Source organism: Triturus cristatus, chromosome 5_2 (assembly GCF_964204655.1).
Source record: "Triturus cristatus chromosome 5_2, aTriCri1.1, whole genome shotgun sequence".
Lineage (NCBI taxonomy): Eukaryota > Metazoa > Chordata > Amphibia > Caudata > Salamandridae > Triturus > Triturus cristatus.
The window spans coordinates 697,459,650-697,485,566 of NC_140588.1; the positions used below are offsets into that span (position 1 = coordinate 697,459,650).

General features: G+C 50.2%; 1 protein-coding gene across 2 annotated transcripts in view; it reads left to right on the forward strand.

The window, feature by feature from the left end:
* The window catches only part of LOC146829142 (xaa-Pro aminopeptidase 2-like), a 565,756-nt gene that overhangs the window by 73,198 nt on the left and 466,641 nt on the right, over positions 1 to 25,917 (forward strand). For both annotated transcript variants that reach the window (XM_085607766.1, XM_085607767.1), the window contains exon 5: positions 18,647 to 18,751. In XM_085607766.1, coding sequence (XP_085463892.1) covers positions 18,647 to 18,751 — 105 coding nt within the window. The remainder of the gene's footprint in view (positions 1 to 18,646; positions 18,752 to 25,917) is intronic.

Sequence of the window (25,917 nt, forward strand, 5' to 3'; positions counted from 1 at the left end):
CAGTAATTTGGAAGTGACAAGGAAGAGTGAGTGCACTACAAAAACAATTTTTTGGTACTGAGCACATGTTAATCTGTCAATACACATATGCGACATACGGAGTCAGGTATGTGCCACATGCCCTGGACATGTATGGCTGCCAGGTGACACTCCTACCAAGACCCAGCTACACACGGAGATTGTGAACCTCCACATGCCATGGCATGGGATTAGCTGTGTCCCAGTGTAAGTGAACAGCCAGACGCAACACAGGAGTGACATACATCAACACATCAGCAGAAGTAGGATGTCGATTTCAGAGACTGGTAGCGGAACACTAGAGCCACAGGTCACATGACATTACACTAGGACAGCCCACACACCTTGCCAATAAGGTGTACATGTAATGACTCACCACACATTCATTGAGAGGATGCAGACATGTCCTTGTTACGCTACTCCGTGTCCCATGCATATATACGCACCTCACATCTGATACCACATGTGGCCTGGTGTGCGTAACAGTGTGCCATGTCCATCTACACACAGACACATGTTGGTTGCTGCAACAGCTGATGCTTTTGAGGGAGCACCAACATCAAGCTAATGGGAACACCCCACACATACATGACATAGACACATCGTGCACCGTGGGTAGTCACATGTCTGGTGTGGTAACCCCTGTAGCGGGCATCAGGGGACACTTGCGTGTGTTGTTGACTGTGCCATGCCAGTGACGCTCATCTTAAGTGTGCAGTACGACATGCACATATGTCAAAGGAGTTAAGGGCATGCCTGGCACACATTGCACCGTCACACATAACATCTGTACACATCTCATCATACATCTGGTGCCTTCTCGACTCAGGAGTGTGGTGCCACATCACAGCCTTTCACACCTGTGCCCCACACATGTAGTACTGCCCAGACAATGCCTTGATGTCCATCCATGGACAAGTATGTCAGCCCTATTCCTTCCTGTGTGCTGCCTGTCACCACTGTGATGTGTGAACGGCACCGTACATTCGCTCAGAGGGCCTGTGTACGTTCCCTATCACTATGGGAGTGCTGCCGTATGTGTACCCATGGTGATAGTGAGCGTACGCACGCGTGTACGGTCCGTATCACTATGGGTACGCATACGCGAGAACACCCATAGTGATAGTGAGCATACGCACGCGTGTACGGTCCGTATCACTATGGGTACGCATACGCGAGAACACCCATAGTGATAGTGAGCGTACAGGCATGTGTACGGTCCGTATCACTATGGGTACGCATACGCGAGAACACCCATAGTGATAGTGAGCGTACACACGCGTGTACGGTCCGTATCACTATGGGTACGCATATGCGAGAACACCCATAGTGATAGTGAGCGTACAGGCGTGTGTACGGTCCGTATCACTATGGGTACGCATACGCGAGAACACCCATAGTGATAGTGAGCGTACAGGCGTGTGTACTCGCTCCTGTCCCTTGGGCTGAGTGGTCGCTCCCCAGTGTCTCCTGCATCACTCGGTATCGTTGCTTGGCTGCCTATCTGCTAATTTGCCTCATTATTGCTGCCTGCTGTGTGCCTGGTTGCCGCGCTGAACTTTTTGCATTTCTGTAATTTAAAAGCGCCGCTTTTACAGCATTCGCGCATTTCCGCTGGGCTCCCCCCTCCGCCTCCATTTTGCCTGTGTTGTTGTTGTTGTTGTGCTCATCTCTAGCCCGCCCCGCCTCCCAGCTGAGACGCCCTCCCACTGACCAGAACAGCGCTCCAATACCGGAAAGCGCCGTGACTCGCTCCTGTCCCTTGGGCTGAGTGGTCGCTCCCCAGTGTCTCCTGCATCACTCGGTATCGTTGCTTGGCTGCCTATCTGCTAATTTGCCTCATTATTGCTGCCTGCTGTGTGCCTGGTTGCCGCGCTGAACTTTTTGCATTTCTGTAATTTAAAAGCGCCGCTTTTACAGCATTCGCGCATTTCCGCTGGGCTCCCCCCTCCGCCTCCATTTTGCCTGTGTTGTTGTTGTTGTTGTGCTCATCTCTAGCCCGCCCCGCCTCCCAGCTGAGACGCCCTCGCCCCTCCCCCTCCACTACCCATATATGACAACAGTTCCCGCGCGCAGCGTCCACGCGCAGCGACCGCGCCCAACCCGCGCCGAAGGTGCGCCAAAGGTAAGCCCGTCTACGCCCGTCCGCGCCTGGACCGCGCCCAGCGCCAGACCCCCTGCCCCGCGCGCTGCCCAGCCCTCCCGCATTACCTACGATGCCACCACCCTCCTAGCCCTTAACCCCGGTCGCGCCCCCAACTGCGTCCAAGCCGCTCCTGGACAGACCCATGGACCTTTCTCTTGCTACTCCTGCAAATTCATCGGCACCGACAACATCTCCGCTACTACCACACCACAGATTCCCGACCCCAACCACCTACAATGCATCCTTCTCAACACCCGATCTGTCCACAGACACGCCATTGACCTATGGAATCTACTAGACACCACCTCCCCGGACGTCGCCTTCCTAACGGAAACATGGATGAACGCTTCCTCCGCCCCAGACATCACCATTGCCATCCCTGAAGACTATAAGATCACTCGCAAAGACCGTACCAGCCACACAGGAGGAGGAATCGCGATAGTCCATAAGAAATCAATCCGCATCTCAACCAGCTCTGACGCCAACCTCGCCAACTCCGAACACCTTCACTTCCAGATCCACATCGACCCCAAGACCACACTCAGAGGCACCCTCCTCTACAGACCACCAGGACCCCGCGCAAAATTCAGTGAAGACATCACGGACTTCATCACTCCACTCGCGCTCCCCTCCAAAGAATACATCCTTCTGGGAGACCTCAACTTTCACCTTGAAAAGATCAACGACCACAACACCACCACCCTCCTGGACAACCTCGCCAACCTCGGACTTAAACAACTGGTCACTTCCCCTACCCACATCGCAGGTCACACACTCGACCCCATCTTCACATCCAGCAATCATGTCTCCTTCAGCCACACTACGGATCTCCTCTGGACTGACCACAGCTGCGTTCACTTCACCTACAACAAGCCCAAACCCACCAACCACCTCCAACCGACTCTGCAAAGAAACTGGAACAAAATCACCTCCGACCAGATCTCCTCATCGCTCCTTCTAAACACCCCAGCCCACTCCTCGGACCCAAACCTAGCCGCCGCCAACTTCACCCTATGGCTATCCAACACCGCAGACACCTTAGCACCACTGAAAAAACGTCAAAGCAAACCTGGCAACAAGAAGGCCTCATGGTTCAACGATGATCTTAAGAAGTCCAAGAAACTCTGCCGCACCCTTGAAAAAGCGTGGAAAAAAGACCTAACCACCAACACCAAGGACGCCTTCAAAAACGCCACCCGCACTCACCACCAACTAATCCGAAAGGCCAAGAAAACAGCATTCAAGGACCGACTCGACAACAACGCCCACAACAGCAAGGAACTTTTCAACATCGTCAAGGAGTTTTCCAATCCCTCGGCCAACTCCAACGACATCACCCCCTCTCAAGCCCTCTGCGACTCCCTAGCCTCATTCTTCCACAACAAGATTGCAGACATCCACAACAGCTTCGACAACCAACCCGGGGCCCAACCCACCCAACCACATGCTGAACACTCTCCCCCCGCGAACACCCTTAACGACTGGAACCCAATCTCCACTGAGGACACCATCCGCCTAATGAACTCCATCCACTCAGGATCCCCCACAGACCCATGCCCTCACCACATCTTCAACAAAGCAGACTCCGTCATAGCACCGCACCTCCGAGACGTCATCAACTGCTCCTTCAACTCCGCCACCTTTCCGGAAACCTGGAAACACGCTGAACTCACCGCCCTTCTGAAAAAACCCACAGCGGACCCCACCGAACTCAAAAATTACCGCCCCATCTCGCTCCTTCCATTCCCGGCCAAAGTAATCGAGAAAGCTGTCAACAACCAGCTCACCGCTTTCCTCGAAGCCAACAAATCCCTCGACTCCTCACAATCTGGCTTCCGAGCAAAACACAGCACTGAGACCGCCCTTATCGCAGCAACAGACGACATTCGAACCCTACTGGACAATGGAGATACAGTCGCCCTCATCCTCCTCGACCTCTCTGCTGCTTTCGACACAGTCTGCCACAGCACCCTTTTACAACGCCTCACCAACATCGGAATACATGGAAAATCACTTGAATGGATCACTTCGTTCCTCACCGGAAGAACCCAGAGAGTCCGTCTTCCACCATTCAAGTCCGAGGCCACCGAAGTCATCTGTGGCGTACCACAAGGATCCTCTCTCAGCCCCACCCTCTTCAACATATACATGAGCCCCCTCGCGACCATCGCCCGCCAACACAACCTCAACATCATCTCTTACGCGGATGACACTCAACTGATCCTTTCTCTCACCAAGGATCCCAGCACCGCCAAAACTAACCTACACGAAGGAATGAAAGAAGTTGCTGAATGGATGAAACATAGCCGTCTGAAACTGAACTCGGATAAAACAGAAGTCCTCATCCTAGGTACATCCCCCTCTGCATGGGACGACTCTTGGTGGCCGGTAGCCCTTGGAAAAGCACCCATCCCGACAGACCACGCACGGAACCTAGGCGTTATCCTGGATTCTTCACTTTCAATGAACAGACAAGTCAGCGCCGTATCTTCATCTTGCTTCAACATTCTTCGCATGCTCAAAAAAACATTTCGATGGATCCCCACCGAAACCAGGAAAACAGTCACCCATGCTCTAGTCACGAGCCGACTGGACTACGGAAACACCCTCTACGCAGGCACTACCGCTAAACTCCAAAAGAAACTCCAACGAATCCAAAACGCCTCAGCCAGAATCATATTAGACATCCCACGCAACGAACACATCTCTGGTCACCTGAAAGACCTCCACTGGCTACCCGTCAATAAGAGAATCACTTTCCGACTGCTAACCCACGCACACAAATCACTCTACGACATCGGACCAGAATGCCTCAACTCAAGACTGTCCTTCTACACCCCCTCCCGCCAACTACGTTCCTCCAGCCAAGCCCTCGCCACCGTACCTCGCATCAACAAGACCACCATGGGAGGCAGATCCTTCTCTTACCTGGCTGCTAAAACATGGAACTCACTCCCCACTCACCTTCGCCTTACCCAGAACCACCTAGCTTTCAGAAAGCAACTTAAAACGTGGATTTTTGACAAGTAATCCTCCCCCCCCCCCTCCTTAGCGCCTTGAGACCCTCTGGGTATGTAGTGCGCTTTATAAATTCTCTGACTTGACTTGACTTGACTACGGTCCGTACCACTATGGGTACGCATACGCGAGAACACCCATAGTGATAGTGAGCGTACAGGCATGTGTACGGTCTATATCACTATGGGTACGCATACGCGAGAACACCCATAGTGATAGTGAGCGTACACACGCGTGTACGGTCCGTATCACTATGGGTACGCATACGCGAGAACACCCATAGTGATAGTGAGCGTACAGGCGTGTGTACGGTCCGTATCACTATGGGTACGCATACGCGAGAACACCCATAGTGATAGTGAGCGTACAGGCGTGTGTACGCTCACTATCACTATGGGTACGCATACGCGAGAACACCCATAGTGATAGTGAGCGTACGCACGCGTGTACGCTCACTATCACTATGGGTGTTCTCGCGTATGCGTACCCATAGTGATACGGACCGTACAAGCGTGCGTACGCTCACTATCACTATGGGTGGTCTCGCGTATGCGTACCCATAGTGGTACGGACCGTACACGCGTGCCTACGCTCACTATCACTATGGGTGTTCTCGCGTATGCGTACCCATAGTGGTACGGACCGTACACGCGTGCGTACGCTCACTATCACTATGGGTGTTCTCTCGTATGCGTACCCATAGTGGTATGGACCGTACACACGCCTGTACGCTCACTATCACTATGGGTAAGCATACGCGAGCACACCCATAGTGATACGGACCGTACACACGCCTGTACGGGCCGTTGCTATGCATTTGGGGTGCCCTAGGGCCCCGGTACGCACCGTACCTGTGTGTGAAACTCCAAATTACATAGGGGACACATGAGGGACAAGTATAAAGGCCTACATGCATGCTGGTTGTCAGGGAGACCAAGTTTAAAGTTTGAATTTTTTTCAGCAGCTGCACAGCAGTAGTCAGTTTGAATGAATCTACTTTGTTGCAATGTGGTTCTGGAGTTGACATCATGCTCAAGAAAAAAACACAATAAGAACCCACTGACTGTGCTAGGTTTGAAGGGATTGGAGGAAACATAGGATGCAAGTGTGAGTGACCAATCACTCTGTACTCCTGTGCATGAAACAGGCCAGCAAGGCAGATATAAGGCAGCCAGGTCCCATGAGGGAGCACTTGCCTGCACATCTTTGGATTCTACGACCCAGCTGCTGCTACTGATTCCCTGGAACCATGTCAAGGTCTGTGGAGAGGGCACAGCCTTTCACCCTGGAGGAGAACCTGGCTTTGCTTGATGTGATCCTCCCACAGTACCCCCTGCTGTATGGGCGACCAGGGTATCAGGTGAGTGCAGAGTCTACTAGCACAGACGGTGTCCCTTGTTTGTGACTGTGACTTCTGGCATTGTGTCCAGGTGTGACACACATGCTATGTACTGTAGGGGGGATCCCAGGGGGGGGGAATGCCTGATGTCTCCCAGCCAGTGCATGCTGTGGTGCATGTCTGCCGTCCTCACTTGCATTGTGTTTACTGTGACAATCACTGCATGGTGCATGCCACATTCTGCCTGTCTTGTCCTCCTGGGAATGTAGCCTCTACAGTCCTCATTTGATTATGTGGTCAGCCCAGTGTGACAGGTGACTGTACCCACAGATGTGTGTTAGTTCTGTGTACCTGTGCTGAGAGTGTCCACATGATGTGTTCGTACCCTGGACATCGGTGTGTGTGTAAGTCCCCTGTCATGTGGATGGGTGCATATGTGGAGTGTGGCACCCGGGCTGCATGAGGGATGGATATACCCTGCCCATGTGATGTGAGCAGGGAGCAGTGCTGTGTGTCTGACGTGCAGAGCCAGCCCCACACCTGTGAGCCCCCCCCGTCTAGTGGCACATGTGCAGAGTGAGGTTTGTCGCTGCATTTGGCAATGGCAGGTGAATGTCCTGTGCCTGTGTGTGTCTGTGTACTCTGCTGCGGTAGCGTCAGTGGCCTGTGGCATGTGACTGCTTAGAGGTGCTGCACATTATCCTGGTGTAGCTTGTGATGCACAGTGTGAGCCTGGATCATTGATTGTGTCGTTGCCCTCATTCCACCTGTGTACTTTCAATGGCACGTACTGCTTTTGCCCTTCCCCAGAGGATCATGTCCCTATGACAAAGGTGCAATGCGTTGGATGCATACTATGCCTTGTTGTAAACAGCAAATTTGTTCTAATATGTGTCTCTGTGACATGTGCCAGGTGTATTGATGTAGTGTCACTTGTTCATCCTCACAGGTAGGCGCCTCTGACAAGAAGCAGATATGGATGAACGCCGTCAGTGCCGTGAGGAGGACGGAGGGTCGCAAGCGGCGCCTGGCCATGGTGAGGAAACGCTGGCAGGATATCCGGTGCTGGACGCGGAGGATCGCACGGGTCCTGCTGGGGGACTCACCTGAGACCCATAAGAACCGCGGGCGCCGCCGTCTGACCCACATCCACAAGCGTGTGCTGGCGGTGGTATTTCCAGACTCGGACAGGCGCTTACAGGAGAAGCAGCAACAGGAAGGGGGTAGGTACATGTGTGTTTGTTGTGTGTCACCAGCATTTGTAAGTGCACCGTTGCATGGATACACTGCCAGGGTTTAAAGGTGCTGTGCAGATCCAGTTACCCACAGTATAGCGGTGCTCTCCTGCGTCCCTTCCCCTACTTGCAATGTGTTCCCTGGTCTGTGTGTAGTCACTCCTTCACAAGGTTATGTAGGCTGGGACTTTCTCCACGTGAACTATGCCTGTAGCATCATGTGTGGGGGTGGTGTGTAACAGGTTTTGGGACCTTGCCTGTGCCCTGTCCAGTTCAGTACTTGTGGGTTCCATGTCAGTTGGCACTGATGCTGAGTCCAGACATGGGAGTTAGTCTCTCAAGTGTCATGCCTTACAGCACGCATGTCCTATGTTGTGGCCTGTGACATGATGTGCATGAGTGTGCGATACGCATAGTGCAGGGATGGTGGCGTGTGTTGCAGTCATTCCCATTCTGGACCATGGAGTTGTGTGGCCACTACTGTCCCCTGGGGCATATTTTCCTAGGTGTCATGTGTGTCATCACAAAACGTGGACACTCTCAGTGTCTACAGCATAGGTTGTGCTCTGTGCCATTGTCCCCTGGCACCATGTATATTGACGTAAAATGTAGTACACGTGTCCACTGTACAGCCTGACCTGATTTTCCTTGTTCATACTCACGGTGGCCAGTGCCTGTGTGTCTTGTTACATTCATCTGATGGTGACCATTTGTACATGATTATTTGGACAGGCGCACCTTGGGTATTTTGTGTCCAATCTTGCATTTATCCAGCCCATGTGTATTTCACCCAGACTAAGAGATGTAAGTGCTTCCTGTGTCTCAACAAATTGTCTCATGTAGGGGGTGGTTGGTGCGGGCAAAGCCTACATGTCAAAACCTGATATCTCCTTTCTAGGTCTGGCCAGTGTGTGATGTTTGTCTGCACATACACTCAAGGTGCAGTGAGCCAGTCATGGTGGGCATGTTTTCAGTATTACCTATGCAGCATGTGCCTCAAGTTCATGGATATGGTCCCTGCTCATCCCTATTTTCGGCAACGCTGTTTGGTGCAGATGCAGTGCTGGATTGTCCCCAGGGCCTGGCTCCTCTGTCAAACTCCATTTCATGTCATTTGCTATTGTGTCATGCTCTCCATAGTTTTTCAGTGGCATGGTGGGTCAACCAACTGTGTGTTGCATGCCCTACATCTGTACCTTGTTTTGTAGATGTTACTGATCTTTCTTTTCAGGCTATGCACTGTAACCTATGTAGATTGGACTCATGCGACATATGTATACAGGTGTATGATTAATTGCTGTCTCTTCACCTTGCCCACAGCATCGTCGGGGGACACGGAGGGAGACATGAGCACAGACGGAGCGGAGGGACCGAGCACCAGTGCCAGCGGTGACATCGTGCCTGGCACATCGAGTGGAACTGAGGCGGAGGAGAGTGAGGCCGAGGACCTGTCCACTGGCACGACAGAATATGAAGCTGACGGGTCCGAGGATGATCTCTCCGAGTGGGCGGAGGCTGCACCAGCAGCTGACAGCGGCACAACATCTCTCCTCGCCCCTCCATTGCCATCAGCTGCCTCCCACTTGCTCGTGTCCCTTCCCAGCGTGCCCGGTCACCACATGTCTCCTTCCTGCCAGGCACCGCACCCCCTGCCCCTGTCTCCACTGCTGCCGCCAATGCCGAGTCTGTGGACATCCAGCGGCAGTTGCAGGTTGGTCAGGCTGCGATGCTTAATGTCCTCCATGGCCACAGCCAAGTGCTGAACAACATGGAGGCATACTTGGCATTTTCTCATCGCAGGCTGACCAACGCAACTTGCTGAGGTCCATTGACTCGACACTGACTGCAGCAGTGGGTCTCCTGCAGCGCTACGTCCAACCCCCTACCCCTGACCCATCCACACTTCCCACTCCCATGCCTGTCCCACGTACACCCAGACGTCAGCATGCACCCACTACAACAGACACAGGCACCACACCAGCAGGGAAGGTCAAAGGCACACCTCCTGGCACACACACACAGGGTGAAGTAGGCACACCCACTGGGTCGGGGGCCAAACATAAGCCACGCAGCCAGAGTGGGAGTCCGCATTCCACCAAATCCACTCCCTCCAAATCCCCTCCCCTCAGCTCTCCTGGCCACATATCCAGCAAAGACTCCTTCATGGCCGCTCTGTCCCTGAGCCCCACAGTGACACCACCCCGCAAGCGGTCAAGGGAGTCCCCGGTCAGGGTGGCTGAGTCCCCCCCTGTCCACACCCTCCCCCAGTGGCACTGCGACCCATCCCTCCGCCCCCCCCCTCCTTGGGGCCTGTGGTTCCTTCGGGTGCAGGGGAGTCGCTGGAGGACCTTGCTAAGGTGTGCAGCGCCATCCTGGCCTCCTTCTTTGGCCCTGCCCCACCCCCTGTGGTGGAGTCCTCCATCCCTGCACCCACGACGCCTACCCTTCGCCCTCATGTCCCTGCGGTGCCTGGTCCTTCCCCCCCACATGATGCCCTCCCCGCTCTGGAAGACGAAGGAGTCTGACTGTGCAGGCAAGCTAGGGGACACGCGTCCCACTGTGTCCCCCACCTGAATTCGAACTTTGAATTGCCCTATGGGCATTGTACATTTTGAACTTTCAAGGGACAAACATATTTTTGGATGCTGATTAAAGCAATTTATTTGTCCTTAGTACACTACTGTCTGTCTGGTATTGCTGTTGGTTGACCTGCCCCATTATTTTGGGTGGTGATTATGTGTTGGGTGTGTGGGAATTGTCGTATTGTGCTGGTCATAGGGTGGATCCTGGTATCTGTGTGCCATCACAAGCTGTTGGCTACATAACTTTGTTCATGTAAGCAGTTACTGCATGGTGACATCGTCCCAAGGTGTGTTCCTTCCTCTGTGTAACCTGACTTCTTCCCTGCAGGGTCTTTCCAATATGTGGTGCTGAGCTGTGTCTACATTGGCTGGGTGTGTGACGGACTCGTTAGACTTGGGCCATGCATGCTGAGCGATGTCTCCATCTGCATCATTCGTGGCGTCCTTGGTGGTCCCTTTACTTGTGTATGTAGACTGTTGCCATGACTTCATGTGTACATGTTTTCTTTTTGGCGCTATGCATGTGTATACTCCCAGCCTCGCACACATGTGGTACATGTACTGCAGGATCTTTGTGCACCTGACTGATATTTCTGGGCATTGGATCTGTGGGTACTCCACCCTTTTCTTTGCAGGGGCACTGCTGTGAGTGTTAGGCACCCACCCCTCCTGTCTCTGGGCACTGCTGGGAGGACTCTGCACCCACCCCTCCTGTGTCTGGGCACTGCTGGGAGTGTTAGGCACCCACCCCTCCTGTCTCTGGGCACTGCTGGGAGGACTCTGCACACACCCCTCCTGTGTCTGGGCACTGCTGGGAGTGTTAGGCACCCACCCCTCCTGTCTCTGGGCACTGCTGGGAGGACTCTGCACACACCCCTCCTGTCTCTGGGCACTGCTGGGAGGACTCTGCACACACCACTCTTGTGACTGGGCCCTGCTGGGAGGACTCTGCACCCACCCCTCCTGTGTCTGGGCACTGCTGGGAGTGTTAGGCACCCACCCCTCCTGTCTCTGGGCACTGCTGGGAGGACTCTGCACCCACCCCTCCTGTGTCTGGGCACTGCTGGGAGTGTTAGGCACCCACCCCTCCTGTCTCTGGGCACTGCTGGGAGGACTCTTCACACACCCCTCCTGTGTCTGGGCACTGCTGGGAGGACTCTGCACCCACCCCTCCTGTGTCTGGGCACTGCTGGGAGGACTCTGCACCCACCCCTCCTGTCTCTGGGCACTGCTGGGAGTGATAGGCACCCACCCCTCCTGTCTCTGGGCACTGCTGGGAGTGATAGGCACCCACCCCTCCTGTCTCTGGGCACTGCTGGGAGGACTTTGCACACACCACTCTTGTGACTGGGCACTGCTGGGAGGACTCTGCACCCACCCCTCCTGTGTCTGGGCACTGCTGGGAGGACTCTGCACCCACCCCTCCTGTCTCTGGGCACTGCTGGGAGGACTCTGCACACACCCCTCCTATTTCAGGATATGTACGCTTAGAACATACACGGGTGTGGGTTCGCTCCATGCATACGAGGTGGGGGTACGGTCCGTACATACACGGTTGGGGTGGGGGTACGCTCCATGCATACGCGGGTGAGGGTACGGGTCATACTTACACTGTTGGGGTGGGGGGTACGCTCCATACGTACGCGGGTGAGGGTACGGGTCGTACTTATACTGTTGGGGTGGGAGGTACGCTCCATACGTACGCGGGTGAGGGTACGGGTCGTACTTACACTGCTGGGGTGTGGGGTATGCTCCATACGTACGCGGGTGAGGGTACGGGTCATACTTACACTGTTGGGGTGGGGGGTACGCTCCATACGTACGCGTGTGAGGGTACGGGTCGTACATACACGGTTGGGGTGGGGGTACGCTCCATGCATACGCGGGTGAGGGTACGGGTCGTACTTACACTGTTGGGGTGGGGGGTACCCTCCATACGTATGCGGGTGAGGGTACGGGTCGTACTTACACTGTTGGGATGGGGGTATGCTCCATACGTACGTGTGTGAGGGTACGGGTCGTACATACACGGTTGGGGTGGGGGTACGCTCCATGCATACGCGGGCGAGGGTACGGGTCGTACTTACACTGTTGGGGTGGGGGGTAGGCTCCATACGTACACGGGTGAGGGTATGGGTCGTACTTACACTGTTGGGGTGGGGGGTACGCTCCATACGTACACGGGTGAGGGTACGGGTCATACTTACACTGTTGGGGTGGGGGGTACGCTCCATACGTACGCGGGTGAGGGTACGGGTCGTACTTACACTGTTGGGGGTACGCTCCATACGTATGCGGGTGAGGGTACGGGTCGTACTTACACTGTTGGGGTTGGGGGTACGCTCCATACGTATGCGTGTGAGGGTACGGGTCGTACATACACGGTTGGGGTGGGGGTACGCTCCATGCATACGCGGGTGAGGGTTATGTTTTGCCAGAAGGTCAGTTCCTGAAACATGGAGCCCTTACTAGGAGGATCAGAAAACATTGGGGCGCAGGTGGCGCGGAGCCCCGAGCACTAGCTGGATGTAGATATGTTGCATTATTGGCAGGGAGGATCAAAATGGTCTCCTGCCTCTACAAGGCGATCATGGAGGATATGCAAAAGTCGCTGGAGCACCAGCGACTACAGTGGGCGGAAGACCTGGGGAATCAGATACCAGAGAAAGACTAGGTCAGGATACTAGACTGAACCCCGAAAGTGTCTAGAAACGTGCGATTTAAATTAATACATTTTTTCATACTTCACAGAGCATACCTCACCTTGTCCCGCATTAGGAGATACTTTGGGACAAAGAGCGCAGCATGCCCGAGATGTGGAGAGAGGGAAGCACATATAATGCACATGTTTTAAAGCTACCCCACTTTACAAATGTTTTGGGAGGAGATAAGACACACAATAGGGGACCTCATCGACAAAGAGCTTCCACAAACCCCAGAGCACTACCTGTTAGGATGGTTCCCACACACAGCCAAAAGCAAGACAACTGAGAAGTTTCAAGACCTCGCCTATGTTCTGGCTAAGAGAGATATAGCTAGGAATTGGAAAGCGCTGAGGGTACCGCCAATAGGCGCATGGAGAAAAGGAACTCGAAAAATGGGCGGGAGTGGAGGGTAGACTCTTACTCAGGGAAGCCAACCAAGGGATAGGTAAAATAGACAGGGTGAGGGAATGGGAGCGCCTTGTAGGAGAATTAACAGCAGACAGACAGGGATCTAGCGTGACGGGCTCCCTGCAGCCGGCAGCATTGGACCAGGAGAGGGGAGGGGCGAACAATAGGGCCAGAGGTAACAGGCACTCCAATGCATTGAAATAAAAAGCTTGACTTATAAAGACCTAACAACACCCAGTGACATCACTACACCAACTCAAGTGCAACTAAAGGGGGGCAGTTTTGTTACAAGGGATGTTGACTAAAGCGCACCAGAGAACAAATGTGTTTAATGTATGCACAATGTATGATGTGAATATCTTTCATACATGCTGACATGTCTTGAAAACCCAATAAAATCTGGTTGTAAAAAACCAAAAACAGTATCTAAGAAGCAGCCACACACCACTCTTCAAGAATAAGCTGCTTGTCATTGTACCAGAGGCGGTACCATATGTGGTGGTGTTAACTGAAGTTCCACCTCTGGATAAGGGCAGAAACGAGGGTTATTACAACCTAAAAAACAAAATCGTGCACTGGCTAAGGACAAATAGACCCCTTCCCCCTAACATCAACGGAGAGATACTGCATGTTCGGAGACTTCCTTGGTTGGGCCGTAGAACCAAAGACCTAGAAGGGGATGTAATCATTATTAATTTTAGAGACCCTAATGCAGTCAAATACATCCTAGACTACCCCTTGGGCTCTACATGGGGATCTATAAACCCCCGTGTATTATCTTACTTTTACCCAAGATCAATAGTCTCTCATAATGTACATCCCAGGGCTCCAAGAAAAATGGTGGCCCTTTCTCACCCATTCGTAGCAACATCTGCTCCCCTTGTTCCACATTGTAACATGTATGTACCCAGTTCTGTGGCATATGAAAATGCAGCAGAATGGATTACGGTTCCACCTGGGAATCACAGAATGGGACCTCGGAGGGCGAACTACATGCTACCATTTACTCCCCTCGAAACTGTTAATAGATTTGGGGCTCTATCAGGAGTCGATGACTGCGATTGACTCAGTACTTCTTTTGTCTGTGGGCATAGCATACAGGGGGACCAGGATGAGGGTATGGACTCGACTTTCAAACGGTCGACTTTCTGTCTACACCATTCTATTTCTCATAGGCAACATATGTCCTCACTGGCGGCTCACTCAGGGCCCTTGGAACACGCTCTGGTGGCCATAGATGAAATAGCTATCGAATCCTACTGTTCCGCACACAGGGAGAACGGGGTGGAGGCGGCGGGAGGTTGCTTCCCACGAAAGGCCAAAGTTCTGCAGGGGTTCTCATGCAATGCACAAAGTGAGCTGGGGGTCTGTGCTCTTTTAAGGATAGAAGAAAGTACCCCGCATGAGGCTTCTATGCCTGTAACTAGAACAATGAGGGCTTTAGAGATTCTGTCATGGAACGTGGCTGGGCTCCCCAATAAGTTAGGCAATACTGATTGGGAAACCTTTATTAAAGAACAGGATATATGCATGTTCCAAGAGACGTGGGCCAGAGAAAATCTTAGTCACCCCGGTTTTGCAATTTTTGATATTCCAGCTAGATGGGGCGGGAAGGGACGCCCGTCCGGTGGACTATCAATATGGATTGCTTGTCATTTAGGTTGTACTGCCGAGGTGGTAGAAACTAATTCTCTGGATATCCTATGTGTCGTCTTGCGTTGGCCCAATGGGGCGGGTCTGACTCTGGTAAATATATACTCTAGACCGGCTGGAGTTGCAGCCACCTCAAGGACACTGGAGGATTTAGGGCTTTTTCTTGACTCCCTCACTGGCCCAGATATACTCTTGGTCGGAGGGGATTTTAATATTCAGTTTGAACCACTCCCGACGTATCTAGATGGGATTAGCAGTGAGGAGGATGATTTCTGGGGAATCCAAAGAATTGTAGGTCCGCCAGTCAGGGTAGCATCACCCCTCTTATTGCAAGTTCTAACATTAATATTGGCAAATTCACTTAGAGCATGCAATGGTAGGTTCAAGGGGGATAACCCGCCCCAGCCAACTTTTAATAGATCAAGGCAGGAGTCCCGGATCGATTATATACTGATCAGACTCCAGGACTGGAAATTGGCACTAGATTTTAAAATTGTCCAAAGGGCCGATAGTGATCATAACCCCCTAATCCTCTCATTAGCCGCGGATGGTTTCCTTAGGCCAGAAACTCGGGGAAATAGTTTACCTGCCCCTAGTCTCACCCTGTCTAGCAACAGACGAAGACTAAGGTGGGATAGACTATTAGAGAAACCGAACCGTATAAGGGCTATATATGAGCAAGTGGTTGTAACTTTCGAAAGATTGGAGAGCCTTCTCCCTCAATTGCCCTCGTCGGGAGGCTGTTCTTCCCTTGAGGATATCCATCAGACCCTCTGTGCCAATTTAGCTGAGGTATTGAATCCTGTGGTCCGGGGCAGGAAACCGAGGAGTGAAAGAGCCTCTTGGTTCAATGCCAGCTGTAGGGGAGCTAAGAAAGATCTCCTCCAAGCACTTAAAAATAAGGAATCATCCTCTGTGATTAGGGAAAAGAGGGTGGCCTATAAGTCCCGTCTTGAAGCCGCTAAAATAGACTGGGACTGGGAGAACTGGTCAGAAATAACATCTGCTCTCAAAGTTAGAGATTCCAAAAATTTTTGGCACATAGTCAGACATGGTTCTGCTGAGCCTGTCATGGCAATAGAAGGTAATGTTACAGCTGAAGTCTGGGAAAAACATTTCTCGTCCCTCTATAGCAGAGCTGGGTTAGACCAAATGGGAACTCCGCCTGAGAGCTTAGCGGACCCCATTGATGGTTGCACTGAGTTGGAAGACTTTAAGCTGGAGGAAGTGGAAAGGGCAATTACTTGCCTTTCCTTAGGAAAAGCGCCAGGCTTAGATAAGATCCCAGGCGATCTCCTAAGGCATGAAGTCAGAATTTGGGCACTATACTTTCTGATACTGTTCAATGCAATCATTCATGGGATGGCACTTCCTCCAACTTGGCTTGGGGCGGAGATTGTGCCCATTTTTAAAAGGGGCTCACCTTTGCTCCCCGCCAATTATAGACCGATCAGTCTGATAGACGTTCCACAGAAACTCTTTGCGAGGCTTCTGTTGGATCGACTTTTGGACTGGATCGAGGAGAGGGATGTTCTGAGCCCTCTTCAGGCTGGGTTTCGCCAGAAGATCTCTACCGTGGACCAGGTCTTTAGGCTGTCCCTTCTACATTGGAAAACAATACAGCTGGAGGGTGGCAGCCTCTATACTGTATTTGTAGATCTAAGGGCTGCGTTTGACCTTGTTCCGCGTGGTAAACTCTGGGAAGTCCTGGCGAAAGTTGGGATGCCAGCTGATCTCCTGAATATGATCATCCGCCTCCATACAAACACCTATGCCCGTGTGAGGTGCGGTGCGCAGGGTGTACTCTCTAACAAGTTTCCCGTTGAGAGAGGGGTAAGACAGGGGTGCGTACTTGCACCGACCCTGTTCTGCCTCTTTGTTAACGGGGTTATTGACCACCTTAATGGGGTCCCCAATTCGGATGTCCCGAAGTTGGCGGGAAGGAGGGTCCCAGCAATTATGTTTGCTGATGATACCCTCCTTCTCTCCAAGTCACCTATGGGAATCCAGCGTGTTCTGGATGGTTTTGGGGACTTCTGTAGAGAGCATGGATTAGAAATCAACACCACAAAGACCAAATTTATGGCCTTCAATCCGCCACCCAGGTTTCATCGTATCCCTCGCATTGGGGAAAATGTACTAGATCGAGTGAGCACCTTCGAATACCTTGGTGTCACACTCAACGAGGAATTGGGGTGGGGTCAACATCAGGAGAAAACAAGGCTGAAGCTGGCGCAACATATTGGTGGAATATTAGCAATGGTGGGGAAGAATAGGTCAACCCTTAAACCCATAGGCCCTCCTCTCCATATTTATAGGGTCCAAGCAAGAGGAGCAGTTACCTATGGGAGTGAATTATGGGGTCACAAAATCCTGGACACCCTGACAAAGGAGGAGAATAGATTCCTTAGGTGTTTAGCAGCTCTTCCTCCGAGTACTCCGCTAGTGCCTCTACGACTTGACTTAGGCATCAGACCACTGGAGGAAGAGTTGGCATTTCGTCCTGTGATCTACTGGCGCAGATTATGGACGGTGCCTGAATTGATTCACTATAGACAGGGCCTCCAGGAAGTTCTCAGCTTCCCAAATTCGGGAAACATTCCTTGGCTTAAATTCATAAGGAATAGTTTGATGAGCCTAGGACTAGATGCACTATGGAACGATCCTGGTAATGCTTGTTCCAAGCTTTCTAAAAAGGCCCTAATCAAGGTGTATCATGATTTTAAGGCTCCTTTACTCCGACCCTCCAAATCCCTAGGGTCCCTAACAAATCAATTCCTCCTTATGAAGAGTACATACATCTTCGAATTGGCCTTGGATAATGTTTACCCTGTAATAATCAGGAAGCTTTACTTGCAATGGAGGCACGGGTCTTTGCCAATTCGTGCTTTCACTAGCTCCTGGTCCCTGTCGACATCCAGTATTTGCCCGGCATGCAGCGCAAGCGAGGAAACTGAGCTGCATTTTATATTTTTTTGTCCGGGCTATACTGAGTCCCGCAGAAAGTGGATCATTCCTATCTGTAGGAACCTGGGCTTCATAAGGTGTCATGAAGCCTTTAGAATTCTCAAGAGCGAAATGGCCGCACACATTGTGTTTGCAGTGGCAAATTTCTTGGGGGCTTTCTGGCATAAACGGAAAAAATATTTAAAAATGTCAATCTGATTTATGTATGTAATCAGTATGTATTAGCTCTGTGGATGCATTATTTTTAAAGATTTTATCTATTGTCGCTAAATGTTTTATATTGATTTTATGTACTTTTATGGATTTAATCCGAAATAAAGTCTTCTTGAACTTGCTTGTCATTGTTACCTTTCAGAGTCAAAGCCTATTAATTAGGATCTTGGCATTCAGTGAATTCACAGTAATATCTGGTTCCTGAGGTTCTGGAGACAAGGAACAACACTTGTTACAAGCATTGGCCAGTTGTCCCTGATTTTTTTTTCATGGATCCCTCATGTAAATTCCACAGTGGCAGTTACAAGAGTGGTGTGACTTACAGCATGTTGAATAATTTATTTTCAAATGTTGCATTTCAGGAACTGCTGTGGTGACTTTGACAAAGGCAGCACTGTGGACAGACAGTCGGTATTGGATACAGGCAGAGCGGCAGATGGACTGCAATTGGGAGCTACAAAAAATATGTTAGTATACATTTAAAATAATACTTTTACCGCATCATATCTTGCAATATCGCTCCTTCTGAAACAGTAAGATGTCTCCTCCAAGTATAATTGTAGAGCTAATTACTGATGACATCATTCAACCTTCTGCTCCTCAAATTACTCCATAAATGCCTATATCTTTTAAAAAATATATATATTGTAATGGGCTCACTATTATATACAGCATAGACCGACTGCATGGACATATGTGCATGTGCAAAAAAGAAATCAAGTAGTGGTAGAGACAAGTATGATTGAGCATTGTATATATTACATGGAACACACTGTAACGGCCAGTAAAGTTTTAAGTTCAAACACTGCTTCATTTGAAGATGCTAAAGACTGAGCGTAACTGGTGTGAACTACAGACATACATTTCAACTAAATAGTGGCTATAATTAAAGGACTCTTACTAAAAATATGTGAGAGAAACTAAAGCTTCTCCTTACAATACATTATTCACCTGTGGATTTCTGTGTCCAGGTTGATGTTGAATAATTGTCACTGAGATTTAAAAGATGCCCATATTTATGTTTCGATTTTCAGTGAAAATATTTAGACATAATTTTGAGGGATGTATCGTATATGAATGACTCATTTACAGACAATTTAAGTTGTAGTATGATTGTAACTGTTGTTCTAATGGTGTGTGCCAATCTGCTCATTTGAGGAATATGTGTAGTGTATTTTTTTACAAACTACACAAGATTGTCCATAGGCCCAGTTGTGCATGCCTTATCAGTGGCTGTCCTAATGCATACATATGAAGCCATTGACTTAAAGTTTTATGTCAGATCAGGTATTAACACTTGTATCTCATTAAAGCAAACAATGACCAAGCACACTCTTAAATGATATTCAAGGTTTAATAAATTACTGATTGTATCAGTATCTATGAAGACATTACATTTCATACGAACCTGAATAGCAGTAAAATAAAAGTATAATATCTCTGAAACTGGGTAATTTCACAGATATGTTTCAGGTCCTGCATATTGCAAAAGGTTACAGCCATTAACACTACAGAGGTAGTAGGAAATTGGCTCTAAGCTCAATACCTTCCAGTAGAAAAAGCATATAGTAACTGTGACATCCATTGGATGATATCACCAGTAATGCCACCAATTATGTCATTTACAATATCATGAGTGAAGTGAGGTAATAAGCAGTGTGTGGCAGAGGCACAAGTTATAGTTAGCTCAAAAAATGTAACTGGTGAATTTCAATGTATTTTTAGTCTTTAAATGTTAGGTTTTAGGTATTTTAACACCTAACTGTAAAGTCACTTTAACCTTTTGGTTTTCCAGTTAATGTTTAGGTTTTTGCTTTTAAAATAAGCTAAGACCATTACTTTAACCTTTGTTATTTTTTTCTGTACAAAACATGTGTATCTACTTATCTCTCTCTCTAAATATGTATATATATATGTGTGTGTGTTTATATGTGTGTGTGTGTATATATATATTTATATATATATATATATATATTCACTGAAAAAACCATAGGTTTCAGGGGCGTTATAGTTAGCTGCACATTTCTCTCGTACAAAACCCTAGAAATTCCCCTGTTATAGTTAGTTCAGCTAACTATAACTCGCGCCCCCGCAATGACATCACTGATGACATCACTGATGACATCTCAAATGACATCACTGATGACATCACTGATGACATCATCCATTGAGTATGTGTTTCTGAACAGTTTTATTATGTTTAATATATATAGGGAAAGGCCTGTTGAAAAATAAGTGGGTGTACAAGTGTGTGAATGGATGATTTTCTAGGTGCGTAACTGAGTCTATAAGTGAGTCATTAAATGTATCTTACTGCAGACTAGTGACTAAACTGTGTGAATGTCTGTATGTGTCTGTGTGTTGGTGTATAAGTGGCTGCATGGTTTTGTGAATAGCTATATGAGTGTCTATATGGGTTATTGATTGGTTGTCTGAGTATCTGTATGGGTGCCTGAGTGTTTGTGTGGGTAGGGTGTGTGTGACTCTGTGACTAGATGTGTGAGTGGGTGATTCAGTGGGTGCATGTTTTTAAGAGTGCATCTGTGATAGGCTGTATGGTTTGGTGAGTGTATGTATGGGTGTGTTAGTGATTGAATGTATATCTCAGTTGTACATGTGTCAGTAACTACATATGTGAAACACAGTGTATATGTGTGTAAGAGTATATAACTATCTATATGTGAGAGTGTGTGATTTTGGGAGTGGCTGTATGCGCCATAGTGCAAGGATATCTGTGACGCGCTCTAGGACACAGGCTACATTGTTGCTGAAAGCTGGACTCACCTTAAGGGAAACGCCAACTGTTGTGGGGCCAAAACCGGCAGAACTAGAACCTCCGCGCTGATACCATTGCCGTGAGGGGAACGGCTGGGCTGCCTACATTTCCCAGCATACTTAGCGCCCGGCGCCTGCCGTAGGTGTCATCAGGCAGCGCCGGGGCGATATTTAAAACACCTGACAGCTACGCAGCGCGGGACGCGCTCTAGGACACAGGCTACATTGTTGCTGAAAGCTGGACTCACCTTAAGGGAAACGCCAACTGTTGTGGGGCCAAAACCGGCAGAACTAGAACCTCCGCGCTGATACCATTGCCGTGAGGGGAACGGCTGGGCTGCCTACATTTCCCAGCATACTTAGCGCCCGGAGCCTGCCGTAGGTGTCATCAGGCAGCGCCGGGGCGATATTTAAAACACCTGACAGCTACGCAGCGCGGGACGCGCTCTAGGACACAGGCTACATTGTTGCTGAAAGCTGGACTCACCTTAAGGGAAACGCCAACTGTTGTGGGGCCAAAACCGGCAGAACTAGAACCTCCGCGCTGATACCATTGCCGTGAGGGGAACGGCTGGGCTGCCTACATTTCCCAGCATACTTAGCGCCCGGCGCCTGCCGTAGGTGTCATCAGGCAGCGCCGGGGCGATATTTAAAACACCTGACAGCTACGCAGCTCGGGACGCGCTCTAGGACACAGGCTACATTGTTGCTGAAAGCTGGACTCACCTTAAGGGAAACGCCAACTGTTGTGGGGCCAAAACCGGCAGAACTAGAACCTCCGCGCTGATACCATTGCCGTGAGGGGAACGGCTGGGCTGCCTACATTTCCCAGCATACTTAGCGCCCGGCGCCTGCCGTAGGTGTCATCAGGCAGCGCCGGGGCGATATTTAAAACACCTGACAGCTACGCAGCGCGGGACGCGCTCTAGGACACAGGCTACATTGTTGCTGAAAGCTGGACTCGCCTTAAGGGAAACGCCAACTGTTGTGGGGCCAAAACCGGCAGAACTAGAACCTCCGCGCTGATACCATTGCCGTGAGGGGAACGGCTGGGCTGCCTACATTTCCCAGCATACTTAGCGCCCGGCGCCTGCCGTAGGTGTCATCAGGCAGCGCCGGGGCGATATTTAAAACACCTGACAGCTACGCAGCGCGGGACGCGCGCGGGCAGCGCCCGGGCGAAGCCCGGGCCAAGGGCGGGCCCGTCCTAGCCCGTCACTGCCTGGAATAGTCTGGGCTGGGCAACCCCTCTAACGTTTCCTGCACTCCACTCCATCTAAGGTACTGTTGCCACACTTCTTTCCACGGGCGCCTTGCGCACAACACTGTTTTGTGAAATTGATTATCTATTAATTATTGCTTTTGCACTTGCTGTACTACCTCTCCTTGCAGTTTGCCCAATTGTCCATCATTATGCCACCAAAGAATAACAAAGCCAGGGCGGCAAACGCTCATTTTACGGGGACAATGGACCAATTTGTGACTAAAGTTAATTGTGTCATTGATCAAGAAATAATGCTTCTGGAGCGCCGCGTCTCCCAGGATCTGGCAGCCGCCAGAAGGTCGTCCCTGGGATACCTTGCTAATGTTCGGTCTCCAGTATGTCAATCTTTATCTTCCACAAGTGTAGCTAGATCTGACACAGATGCATCAGCCCAGGAGCTGCCAGCTAGTGGAACCGTTGCTAATACTTTAGTGGAGGACCAGTCTTTGGTCCTAGACTCTTTGTTATTGTCTCCCTGCCCTCTGCCGTCTGCCCAGAGCACAGCCCCGGAGTCTAGCACTAGGCAGCTTCGGGAGCGTAACTTGGGGGCTATTCCCAAAACAATGCAAGGGCGCCCGCCTAACACTGGCAGAAAGGGCAAACATCCCAAAAACAAACACAAGGTCCCAAGACAAAAGGGAAAAATGAATAAAACCCCTGATATCACCGAGCAATCCCCACAGGGGGCCTCACTGGATGATCCTGCCCCCCAACCTATTCTTACATCATTAAGGTTAATAAGCCAGGAGGAGGGAGATGGGCAAAGCGTAGCGGCCAAGGGAGGGACCCCTGACCCTCTTTGTTTGCACGACATACGGGATTTAATTAGGTCCTCTCTCTGTCCTGTGCAGGATAGACTTCTTAAAATTGAAGAACATCTAGCCAGGATCGAATGCATTCTAGGGGGTCTGTCCACTGCCTCAAGCTCCACTCTTAGGCTAGAGGTCCCTAACCCACCTGCCACCTCTAGAGTTACGAAAGTCCCGCTGGCCTCTAAACTTTTGCCACCGGCCCCAACTGAAAGCCAACCCCTAACCACACCAAACGCCCCCCCTAGAGCAGGCAACTCAAGGAAATCTATTTTGTCCAGCCAAACCGAATTAACAGAGGCTGCTAGGCTTTTAACTCCAGAATCCATAGCCATGGCTAATACTCCCAACTTGCCTCCTGAAACAGCTCCATATGTTGTAATCTTGGCAGGAGTGCCCGAATTGGAGAGTAATGTACCTGAGTCACCATCAACCTTAAGGAATAGGGTTGTATACTGGCTCAACACAAATAGACCACTACCCCCACACATCAGCGCCAAAATTCTTATGGTGCGACGGGTTCCGTGGATAGGCCACTTAGCTAAAAACATAAAGGGGGACTGCATCCTAATTAATTTTAAGGACACTAGAACAGTTGAGCATATTTGTAATTGGAGGTCGACCACCACAGGCTCAAGTATTTTAACTCTCCCATTAACCTATTTTTATCCACCTGGTCATTTTACAGAATCTTGGACAGTTGTAAAAGGAAAAGGGAGAGGCCACCCACGGGGGAGTCGGCCTATACACCTGCCACCCCTAGACTTTATGCCTACAGCAAATCGCTTCAGCAGCCTTGAAGCTGTCGATTGACTGCAGGCCAGTAAAGTCACCCTAGCCCCTCCTCCACTCTTCTCAGCAATTGGTCCCCCAGAGCCCACCTTAGTGCCTGATCACTTGGGGCTGAACTTACCTACCATGTCAGCGAGCCTGACAAGGTCCATTAGTAGCTCTGAACCCCCGCAAATTTATTCCACATACTCCTCAACTTCCGGGGTATCCACACCTCGTCTTCTTAAGATTGTCTCTTGGAATATTGCTGGTCTACGCAACAAATTAGATCTCCCTGACTGGAACACCTTCACTGAAGAATACGATATATGTATCTTCCAGGAAACCTGGAGCGTAGATCCAATATACAAACCAGGGTTCTGTTGCTTTTTTATCCCAGCTATTTCGTCAGGTCGTGGGCGCCCTTCTGGCGGCCTAATGGTATGGATCAAGGCGGATCTCAACCTGAAGGTCACCATTGACGGTCGCTCCACGCCTGATATAATGAGGCTTACTATTAAAGACACCCAGAATAGTCCACCCTGGGAACTTCTTAACGTCTATTCCCGTGGCACTCAAGGGGGTGCTAAGTCGCTCACCATCACAGCACTTACAGAGATACTCTCTGCATGCACCCCGAAATCCTATCTTCTTGTCGCCGGTGATTTCAACTGTTCTTTTGAACCACTTGCCGCAGAAGATTTACTGGGTGCACATGATGAGGACACTAGATGGAACATCCCCTCACTTTCCTTGAACCCTGTCAAAAGATGGACCCCCGCCGTAATCCAAATGAACGCCTTAGCGTTGGAATTCGGTCTAAGAGCTGCCAACGGGCGCACCCCTTCTGATCTAGTGGGCGCTAACACCTTTAATAGAGTAGGTAGCCAAAGCAGAATAGATTACATCTTAATTGACAAGAGGGGATGGAAATTTGTTGTCGACATGGCTGTAATTCCATCTACATCCAGTGACCATAACCCCCTGTCCCTCACCATGCGTGAAGTCTGGCATAGACAGGCTACTTCCCCTCTACCAGGCATGCAGCTGTTGACCAAACAGCTTGAGCCTTCTAACTGTGGAAGATTCCTTAAATGGTCTAAAATCGCTCTTAGCGATATTAAACTTTCTGAGTTGGAGAATATTCTTGCTGACTATACCACCAGGCTTTCCTCATTATCTGAGGACAACTCTAGCCACACTAAAGTCTATGTGGATTCTATGAATGCAATTGGGGCACTGTTTATTGATCGCAGGAAAAAACCCAACCCTAGAGCTGAAAGAGAGAACGATTGGTTTAATAAAGACTGCAGAACCAAGAAAAATTGCCTAATTTCCGCAATCAAATCTAACAATTCTGCTGAGGTTAGGCAAGCGAGGCTGCTTTATAGGCAAGCCCTCGTATCTGCTAAGAAACTCTGGGAAGAACAGCGTTGGGTCTCCCTGAAATTAGCGAGCCAAGCAAAAAATGGCGAGCTTTTTTGGTCCATTATGAGGAGATCATCCAGCTGTGCCCAGGCGCAAATCCCTAATCACATCACGGATGGGGAATGGTTTAACCACTTCAGGAACTTGTACGCAGATCCTGAGGTTATGGTAGACCAGCTCTCCAGACCTGGGACTTCAGAAAAATCCCATGACCATGTCCTGTTCCCCAGCATCAAGGAGAAAGAGGTCCAAACCGCAATTGATAAGATTGTATCTGCCAAGGCACCAGGTCCTGATGGCATTCCGGGAGACCTTTTTAAAGCAAATCCAACAGGCTGGGCTGCGTTCTTCACCATTTATATTAACAGCCTATTGAGTGGATCCCCGGTGCCGGAGTCATGGAAGGGTGCAGAAGTAATCCCCATTTTCAAGAAGGGCCTAAGGGGAGACCCGGCGAATTATCGCCCTATCAGCTTAATCGATTCAGGACAGAAGCTGGTCGGCAGGGTTCTTTTGGAGAGGATACATTCCTGGGTGGATGAGGAAGGGATTTTAACCAAGTTCCAGGCGGGTTTCAGGGCATGCA